This window comes from Rhipicephalus sanguineus, chromosome 3, assembly GCF_013339695.2.
Source record: "Rhipicephalus sanguineus isolate Rsan-2018 chromosome 3, BIME_Rsan_1.4, whole genome shotgun sequence".
NCBI classification, from domain to species: Eukaryota; Metazoa; Arthropoda; class Arachnida; order Ixodida; family Ixodidae; genus Rhipicephalus; species Rhipicephalus sanguineus.
The window spans coordinates 111,453,019-111,463,868 of record NC_051178.1 but is presented as its reverse complement, the minus strand read 5'-3'; the positions used below and the strand labels follow the sequence as shown (position 1 = coordinate 111,463,868).

General features: G+C 46.3%; 1 protein-coding gene across 1 annotated transcript; it reads left to right on the top strand.

Annotated features, from left to right (window-relative positions):
* The first annotated feature begins 263 nt into the window (after positions 1-263).
* LOC125757863 (solute carrier family 2, facilitated glucose transporter member 8-like) lies at positions 264-7,548 on the top strand. The gene is made up of 5 exons (XM_049414097.1): positions 264-570; positions 1,682-1,905; positions 4,401-4,690; positions 5,875-6,147; positions 7,203-7,548. Exons 1-5 carry the CDS (start codon positions 264-266, stop codon positions 7,546-7,548), a joined length of 1,440 nt encoding a protein of 479 aa, XP_049270054.1.
* The last annotated feature ends 3,302 nt before the right edge of the window (positions 7,549-10,850 follow it).

Genomic DNA, 10,850 nt, shown 5'->3' with positions numbered 1-10,850 from the left:
AGCCAGGACCCTACTTCCCGCACGGTAAACACGCCTATATGCTTTGATCTTTATTTTTCTGCTACAATAATTATCGTATCATCAGGAAGTTAGCGCACATAACTTCCGGAAGAATGCATTGTTAGTGTAGATTTCGAGGAAACATAAAAATAGATAACGATTTGTTTGTTTTTTTGTTGCTTAATTGCAGGCCATCGAATACGAGTCGCACCTCGCTGGTGCCACGGCAGCACGCGCTGGGGTCTGTTCAGATGAGCCATTCCATGGATGTGCTGTCGTCGCCACCTTTCAACACGGCCATGCATGCGCTGCGAAAGCTGAAGCATCCGGCAGAAGGGCGCTACACCGTTCAGCCAAGTGGACAGCTTCAGGCCTGTGGTCACCATGTGCGTGCCTTGCTGATGGCTTGCTCAGGCGCACTGGCCGCAGGCATGGCGCTAGGTTACGGCTCAGCCGCCATGCCTTCCATCGAGCGACGCTTCCGGCGCGACGCACCATCCGAGCCACCCGACAACCGCTGGATCCCCGACAGCCTCTTCCTGGGTGCCAGCGTCGGCGCCCTTATCTCAGGTATGCAAGTTCTAGCATTATAGTTATATCGTGCCCGGTATAACGCGCTAGCGTATATTTACATCGTGTCCGGTCTTCCTGAATGCGCAATGGCGCTAGCGTTATGCTGGTTCACCATATAGTGATGGCGACATATCCTGACGCTAAGCGTGAAACACAATGTAGATGTTTGAAAGAAATGTCGGCTAACGTTGCCATTTGAAAGGGCATTTCTGATACTTCATGGATGAGGTCATTTCTGAAGGGGACTCCCTGTCACGTTTGGAGACTCTTATGGATCCTGATCTCCAGCATGTCTGAAATCAGGACCGGCTTATTCGAACTAAGAGGTTTTGTTCCCACGGTTATGTTACACATGGTGGCTGCATCGGGTGGCCACACGCAAATCTGCTTGAGACAGTCACGTGTGTGTAGCTCATACACAATACTGCTAAAGAAATTAGGAAAATGTATATTGGGATTGAAGGTCAGTCATATGCGGGCAGCAGCCGCTAGGGAGAGGTCCGCATGCTGCATGAGGCCGGCGGGCCGCGTGTTCGAGACCCCTGACTTAGAGGATCAGTTGTTACGGTGCGAGGTGTTGCGGTACTGTATGCGTTTTATAACGTTCGTATATGCGCTATCGCAGGAGTGGACGCCCGCCGATGTAGGTGCGACAGTTACGTTGAATCGCGTCGTAGTGAGGCGATTCGTGTTCCACTAACAGACCAACCCGACATCCAGCGGGTGCTTGTAATATGGATCTAAGGCCTACTGAAGGGCAGGAGGTTCCCTGAATCTAACATTCACCCATGGCCTCGAAGACCCGAAAGCGTTAAACTAGTATCTAGTGCAGTATTCAGCATCATATGCTTGCCGCTATGGTGTAACGAAGAGCTATGCACTGGCAGTTAACATGTCTTTAATGTATCCAACGCTATGCGTACATACTTTGCCAATTATGGATATACGTTTTCTGCCTGACTTTCCTTTTCTAGAAACGCAAATAGCCTGCACACAGCTCTAGGAAAATGTCTGCCTTTTACGTGTTGTGCATCATCTGCCCAGCGATTTGTGGCGCGACTATATTACTTTTTTCTTGTTGGTTTGTCTGTACTTGTCGGCAATGAAGGCATTCTGCTGCACCTTGCGGGCCACCGAAGGACCCTGTTGCTGTGTTCGGGCGGCCTAACTAGCTTCTGGGTGTCTTTGATGTTGGCCAACAAGGTCAGCATGATGGTCGTCAGCCGGGTGGCGATCGGCATCTGCGTGGGCGTCATCACCAACTGCGTCTGCCTTTACGTCACCGACGTCGCTCCTCCAGCCAAGAGAACGCTCTACGGAGGACTCGTTGAGGTTTGTTTCATAACAAAAATATGAGAGAGACTCAAGAGATGGACAAAAAAAATTTAAGTATTGCCAAGTTTAGTTACGTTTGCCGGTAGGCTTGTTAAGGGTGCATTGTCCATTCTCAGAGCGCCATGCACACTGCGCAAAAAACAACCAGAACAGACAGGTGCGCGTAGCTTGCCTATTTATGCCCAGGCACTATGAATATCAGTCTTATATACATTACAGTTATGCATGACAAAAATAAAAGAGAAGAATTTGACACGCGCACAAAAAAACCTGGCGCCTCACCACGTGTCTATCGTCCAGAACGATGGCTCGTCCTTCATTTAGAGATTGATACTCATGTGTTTTTTTTATCTGAAAACACAATAGGCGATGTATTGACGCACGAAGCTCCTAGTCTATTTTGCGAGCTTCAGTTTTTTCGTGCGTTGTCTTATCGCAGCATCTGCATATTACGGTGGCCCACTGCACTACGAAAGTGTATATTAAAGGGTAAAAAGATCTTGCTTCAAAGATTTTATGCCACGACGACTAATTTAGTTTTATACAGTAACGTATACCGCATTTTATCCTGAGCTACCAAACCAAAAAAGAAAAAGTAAATGCAGTATCACCTATGATGGAAGGCAGTGACATGATACCCTGCTCACCATTACGCGCACCCTATAGAAAATTCTGGGCTGTTGGATGCCGGTGTCGTTGGTCCATAAGATGGAAATAATAGTGGATGTGGTGCAAATAATAGTGAATAGGCTGTTATGTAGTTGCAGCTATCGATAAAGCTACAAACCAGTGCACTGGCGCAACTGCGATGTGTAGCGTCGGTTACGCCAGAAAAGAACGTAATAGTCATTCAATTGCAGGCGCGTATTTAACGAAAGTGGTTAGAGTAAACATAAAGACTTTGATCATGCCGATCTTTTGAAAGAACAAAGAATGGCTATTAAACTAGATGGTAAGAGCCGGTAAACTGCATCTGCTCCTCGGTTCACATGGGATGTTTTTTTTTTAGTTAAGTTATGAATTGTCAAAGAAAGTGAGCGCTCTTGCCCTTACCGGCATGCCATTCATTGGCGGCAGCATTCTGTGTTTCATAAATATGCAAATTTTAGTAGGACGTGAAGATCGCGTCTGTCTTGAGTATGGGACATGCGAAACTGAAGCCGAACGATGTGCTTGTGTTGACTAGCCATTTTACAGAGGGCCAAACGTGTTTCGGCGTGGCGTAGTGGTAAAGTACTGTGCAGGGGATCTAACGGTGGCACGTTTTATGTGTACAGCTTGTTTTTTTTTTTATACTCATATTTACATGTGGCAGGTAGGCACAAATGGTCTGACACGGTAGAGCCGTTTTGCACTCCGTTATTCTCCAGCGTGCCTCATACGCCAGCATCCTACAGCATGCACCATATGCCACCATATCCAGCACCGTGATCCACCATAATAATAGATGGTGCAATCCTCCATTCTATATCGTAGACATATTTTCCAAAGGTTCCAAGAACAGGGCGAAATTCAGATGAGAGAGAACAGCAACACATGTACGGTTTTTCGCACTGTTCTTATGCCACCTGTAATGAGCCAACTCTAGGTGAATGTCTACCCTTTGAGCCGCGTACTAATACTGAATTACTTTGCATGGTGTTCCTAGGATTAAACAGTCAGATTTTGCAGTTGCGTGCAGGTTGATGAGCTCTTTTTGCGAAGATGATAAATAAATCATCGGCCACTCGTGAGGCACTTTTTATTTTTGATAGGTGAGACTGCCCTTTGGCGATGTAGCCAACGCACGATTTTTTCTCCCTCCCACCTCCTGTAGAGGGCTTTTCTCCTTGCCATTAGCATAATTTATAATGTTTCAACAGGGTTCCTACTTTGTTGAGAAGCACTAGAACGCAGTGTTGACCAATCACTTTATAAAGTGACAAACTGCCCAAATATTGTCTAGGACGAGTATTACGCGCTGTGTTACTCAGAGTGGATACAATAAATTGAATCCAACAGACAATTAGGCCACTGAAAACATATGGGACATTAGTTGTTGTATTTAACTGTAGTGTACTAATTACGACGTAAATCGGAATGAATTAAAGTGGACGAAAAATATTGAAACATCATCATTCCCGCTGGTGGGATGTGAACCTAGAACCGTCGAAATTCGCGTCCTACCAGTAGAGTGGATGCAAAATAAAGTGTCCACATTTAAACAAAGTTTTCAGTGCGGAAGTAACATCGTGCTCGGGAAATTACACTTTTGCGATGTGTTCAAAACGAAATACAACCAGGATAATATATTGTTCCAATGACACACAAGTGCAGCCATGAAAACGGATTCGGAATGAATCGCTTTTAATGCCATTCGGCCATTAAACACGAATATTGAATGAACACCATCTCAAGAGCTGCTGTCCCCTACATATAAAGTTAGAAAATACGCTATGAAACTTATCAAACAATCTGCTCTGAGAGTACTTACGACGTTTCGCGGCATGTAGGTGGCGACAAGTGCGGGCATGCTGTGTGCGTACGCCATGGCAGGCTTCGCGTGGCAGCAGCAGGCGGTCGGTTGCGCGATGGCCTCGGTACCCATGCTGGCTTTGCAGCGCTATGTGATCGAGAATCCCCGGTGGCTGATGTCCAAGCACCTTTCACTGGACGCCGACACGGCCTTGATGCGTCTGTACGGTGTCGACCCTCCACCCGATTTCCGCGACCACAAGGGAAAAGCAGCTGAGGAGCAGAAGCCAGCCGCCACTTCCAGCCGCCTGTGGCCCAGTAACACAAGGTAGAGAACCTCTGCATGTGCCATGGTATGGTCCTTCGGCTGGTCGAAATCGAGTGCTCTGAATGTATTCCGCTCATTTTTTTTTAACGCACCGCGCTACAGGTACCAGCGCTTTGAGGCCCTTACGCCTTTGACCTCGGGTAGTGATGGTGATCTCGCTGAGCTCCGGTCATGTTGCTTCTGTTGCTTCCTTTGTTGTTGTGACGCGAGCCGCTCGGCTACACGGGGGGATTCTTTGGCGCCTACGTACCTAGCTCGACGTTCACAGCGCAACACTACACACGGACGAAGAGGAGACTGAAACGACACGAGCGCAAATTCGGAACCGGTTCATTAGAACCAAGAACGACACTTAAGTCACAACTGGTTCAGATAAGCCAGTTGTGAGTTTCTGCTTGTGTCGCTTCAGTCTGCTCTTCTTCCATGTCTAGTGTTTTGCAGGGAACGATGACTCACTACCAACTCACCCAACTGCCAACTTTTTTAGTACCTTGTTCGTTTTGCTGCAGAATGTACGTTGACGTAATCCCTTTTCCGTTCTCTGATTGCTCTAGCGATTGGTTGCACCTTCGGCTCAGAAGCGCTTTCTCAGGCTGGGATCAAGAGCGGGTTCCGCATTGTTGCAATTCGAATAAGAGCGCTGTATCGACTAGACGCACGTATCATTAATTATATCTTAGTATTTTTCCCCACCATGGCCCATGAGAGGTATCGAGAGCACTCGGCTGCTTAACATGATGAAGTTTCCTCTTTTTTTAGTCGCCATAACCAAGCGCCATTTGAGGCGTTTACCAACGCCATATATATCAGAATTTACGAAGCTTTTATAGGTTTTGACGCTCGATGATATGTCAATGTTCACTTGTTACTCCATGGCGCTTCTCAATGTGAAACTACATTGGACAAGACGTGTGTGCGTTCCTCTAACGATATTAATTGCACATTTTAAGCGCGTTGAAAAATGCACATTGCGATGCCACCTTGCATAATGCTTATTTCACAACGGGTAATATCAGAGCGCGTAGACGATAAATGACACAACCATCACCGCCTTAATGGTGTTATATTCGTACTGCAGCGTTTTACGAGATTTTCAAATACGCCAACGCTGCACCAATAGGAATCCACACTTAGCCAGTCATATTTCTCTGATTCTGTGTCTCCTATTTCTTTCTCATCGACAGAGTGATGTCGACATGCCTATTGCTGTACCTCCTTCAGAACATCTCAGGCGCCCAAATGTGTCTGCTGCGCGCTGTTCAAGTGATGAGCAACGTGGTGGTTGAAGTATCGCCGCAGTTCCTGGCCTTTGTGCTGGTTTTCTCTCACCTCGCCTGCGCCACCTTGGCCGCAACCCTAACGCACCTCGTAAATCGTCGCACTCAGCTCGGAACGTCGGCCTTCCTGGTTGCAGTTACTCTTTTCATTTTCCGGCCGCTGGACCACCTAACTTTCACGTGAGCCTGACTTCATCGATATGCAAGAGATTACCGTGGCTTTTGTCTAAAACTTGCACTATCTTAGTGGTACATTCGGTTATCGCTACCAAGCTCCGACTAGGATTGATAATGATGCAGAGCTCATTTTCCGTGCGATCCTGAGAAAGCGTGACCGAGTCTCACGAGCAGTCAATTGGTGGCCGACAAAGCCATTTTTGGCAAAACGTCTGTTGCAAACAAACAAGACACACAGGTGTCGGTGAACTGATGCAGTATGTGCAGCCGACTTCTTCACCACGCCAACGACGGAAGCTGCACAAACCACTTAACACCAGATCCCGATGACGCCCCGAGGGCGAAAGTGAGGGCGTGTCTCGTTGTTCGGAGCTCGAACTTAGTGCTCTGAAAAAAAAAAACCTAAGGTCTGCTACGTCGCCAGAGTGCTCTAGAGTGCTTGAGGAGGACAAACCGGATGTGCCATAATTATAAATACCTTCTGAACATGCGGGGTTGTGATAACGCCATATGCAGAGACAGACATTGATAGCATCTCTACCAGATGACATGTGAGTGAGGGCTCACATCTTCTGAACAGAATAACATTGAAGGAGTGTCACTACGTTGGCAAATTCTCTAACTGCCACAAGAAAACTTCAACGCTTCTCTTGTAAATGCCTAAATTGATTTATTTTACTTGGACGTTTCCCTGCAGCGCCGCAACATTGCTACAGGAAAACCCATGTATTCGTTTGCCTAAAAAACAATTATTGCACGGTAGAGATTCTCACTCTCCTATTCAAGAACGCCTTCAACATAAAAATGCAGAAGTGCCGAGGTTTTATGCGTTTCCGTCAAGTAAAAAAAAACTTATAGAGAATCCAACGAGACTTAATTTCAGTGGGCCAGATAAATATAGAATAAATTCTGGCAGATATGAAATGAAATCAAGAAATTATAGTCACTATTAGCTTGCCACTACATGTTATCGTTTGCGAAAAGCTCATATGCGACAGTCCAGACCGTGTAACCCAGTAACGTAGGTGAAAATGATTCCCACTTTGTAACTCGTGCAGCCACTGGTCCGTGACTGAACAATCTGGCAAGACGAGCTGGGGGGCCGCGATCTCGATCGTAATGCTCGTGGTGGCGTACTCGACGGGCGTATGCCACCTGCCGACGTTGCTGACCGGCGAGCTCATGCCTTCGAGGATTCGCTTGCTGGGCTCCTCCATCGTGTGGTCGTCGCGCTGGCTCTTGGCGTTCCTGCTGCTGTACTTCGACATCGACGTGCTCACCGCTTTCCAGCAGAAGGGACCGCTGCTGGCGTTAAGCCTGACAGTGGCAGCCGTCGCCACGACAGCTATATACCTGATCCCTGAAACTGAAGGCCGTACGCTGGACCAGATTGAACACGACTAACCAGCCCTTCTGCGAGCACCATATTCTTGCTTTGCTAGTTCAACAACTGCAATTATTTTATTTTTACTGGAGAAAAATAGCTGCTGCATCTTTATTAATGCTGCAGTATAAGAAATTTGTGTCAATTTCAGTTCCTGTTGAGCCGCTTATAGAAACATATACATTGGTATTAGAGCGAACGATTCGATTACGCTTAATATTCGTGTTTTGTACAGTGGTCGCCGACATAATTCATTTTGAGTTGTCTTTCGATAAGCCTATCGGTGCTGTTTCTATGAGATTGTGGCAAGGCGCGGTTTGTACCCTATCTTTTGATTTGCCATTTTTATGAAGGCTGTTAAGGCACTGCATTAAGTGAACGCAACCTGATTATTCAAACCTACGGTCTCCGCAATAACAGCCGTCCAATAGTTTTCTATTTCTTGAATTTTAAGATTCACGTTTTACATAGCCATAGCGCAAGTAACTTAATTTGCCAAATAAAAACAAAAAGAACGTTCTCCTAATTTGCCGGCACTTTTTTCGAGCAAGTATGTAAGGTATCGTGAGTTGCTTTTTTAATGATACGATCTTAACAATCTGTGAGTATGGACCAAGATAATCATCCGAACGAATTGTGAATGTACCATTTAGCAGCTTTTACCTTTACGCTTTCTGTAGCTACCTTTATAAAGGTGTAATATGCGTAAGAAATTTGCTTCCGCAGTAACGTCATCACTGTTATCATTGAATTTCTATATCTAGAATCGCGCTGTACTTACAAACAGCGATGGTTCGAAATTGCGTTCCACACAACTTGCATTCCTTTTTATAGGCGTGCTGTAAGGTAAAATCCTCAGGACTCAACGATGCTGGCAAATGACTCCTACAAAACATTCTATTGCGCTGTGCGTGCAAAATGCCCAGGACTGGTTGTATAGGTGGTTATTATCTACCTTGTCTTGTCTCTACTATGGCGCGATGGGCGTTGCGTAGCTTTAGAGTGCATCAACCTCAGTGCCAATGACTAAGATTTTAAGGACATATCTGTCGAAATCAAGAAGAAATGTACATGGGCAGGGGATGTACCGCGAAACCAAGATAACCATGGCTCACAAAGAGCAACAACTAGATTCAAGTGAAGGCTAGCGCGCGAGGTGGGCAGATTAAGAAGTTCGCGGACGAAGGACACACCACAAGGAAGAAAATGCACAGATGCAGCACTGTCTTCTTAAGAAGACGTACTTCCGTGCGGGACGCTTGGCGAGAAGATAGGGGAAGGCAAGCTTACGTCACTTAGGTTTGAATGCTTGGTCGCGGTTGTCATTAAGTAGCTCCGCACACACGCCTTGCTACCACTTGTCGGAAGTTCGTCTGCATCCCAAGATTCTGCGAACAGCGCATGCGGGATGTTCTAACGCGATAAAGAGACAGTGTCGCAGAAAATGCGGTGTCGGCGTCGGTAACGTTGTCTGTGAGCGAGAAGTCTCGATGGATGCAAGGAATTAAAACCGGGGCTTGAGCGGGAATCAAACCTGAGCATTCTTCGTGGCAGTCGCGCCTTTTACCACACAGCCACAGTAGAGCTTGAAACTGCTTCTGAAAGAGACCCTATAGAGTCACGTCGAGCAAGGAGTCGCATTAACAGATGTAACATTGCATGGAAGAGGCTTAGATTTGCTCCTGGTGTCGCGCCATGTGAATTTCGTAGCGAGTGGGTGTTTGAAAGCTGCCGACCCATTGCCGAGAGCTCAACTATAATTCATCCTCATCATTTTCAGCATCAGCCACATAACAAACTCCACAGCTACGAAGGTGTACGTATTGTTTTACAGATCCTTTTAGATACTTTGCAGTTGTAACTGCAATAGACGCCTTAGGGGAGTTCACAACGGTCAATGGCACGCACGCAGGTGCTTCTACCTCACAACACTGTTGAGAGAGAGGGAAAGTAAAAAAATTTCATTTTCAAAATTCATGTCAGGGTTCGAACTCTCTGATGAGGCTTCACTGATATTTCACAAGATGGTCGGTATATGGTGAGGTGTCCAACGAGAAGTGAAGCATGTCAAGCGAGTGAGAAGACGCGTAGCGCCCTGGCACAGGGTAACGCATACGTCAGCTGGTCTTCATGCCCCATAACCCCGACAATAAAAGACAGCAATTAAAAACCCTCCCCTGGTTATATTTTGTTATTTGTCACCTTCCTCTTACATAAACATGCCACTTTTGCATATAACATATTGGGATGTTGTTGTTGTTGTGATAAGCCAGAGCCCTACCCAGTGGTTCTTCTTCTTCGTCTTCTCTACGACACTACAATAGTTGCCGCATACGCCTGGGTGGACAGTGAGGCGACCGCGGCCTTCGTTGATTGGTCTTCGAACGTTGATTGAAATCTCCTATCTGTTCTATCTCTTCTTTGAGCCTCCTACTCTCTCTCCTGTGGCGCTTAGCTATGCCTCCTAATCAGCTGCAGAACACAGCACCGTTGTGTTTGTCGTAACGAAAAGCCACGCAGCTACCGTAGGATGAGTGTGACTTCCAGTGATTGTGTGCGTAGAATATGTTTTCTTTCTGCTCAGTGAGATCCCTTAAACATAATAACCAAGCAAGCAACACACCTCTGCATTGCCTTGAACTGAATTGTACCTGCCAAAGCCATGATATGATTACCAGGCACGCCGTAGTTAAGAAATTCGGGAATTTTTTTACCATGTGGAGTTCTTTAACGTTTCTTTAATCTTAAGTATAGAGGCTGTTGTCCCGTTTGGGCCCCGTCAAAACGCGGATGGCGACACGGGAATCGAACCCACGTTCTTGACCATTTTTGTGCAACACCTTATCTGTGCTCCGGTCCCCGGCAACCTTCTTGGTCGACAACTATCGACGACTCTTGCTGGATTCATCGGCCCTAGACGCTTCTTTCACGTAAAATTTATGCGCACTCTCTTCCCAAAGAGCGCAGTGTTGTTGCGTCTCTTACGTCGGCGTTCATGCGAGAGCCTAAACAGCCGTCCCTGCAACAGTTTGTAATTGTATGCATGAAAAGAAGCAGACATAGACTTCGGCCGGGGACATTGTTGTGGGACCCGTAAAACGCATCATGTGGTTCATATATTCCTGTTACTAAACGTAAGCGTCAGCCGACTCTTTCAAATGGCTATTTAGAATGAAATCATACTACGCAGCTCTTTTTGTTTTCTTAAATCGATAATAAAAGGCTCCAGAGGCGCGAACGAACAATTTAAACAATGTGTGGAATATTTTGGCTTCAGTGTATTCAGCTAAATATTTAACGCATAACATTTTGCATGGTGCTA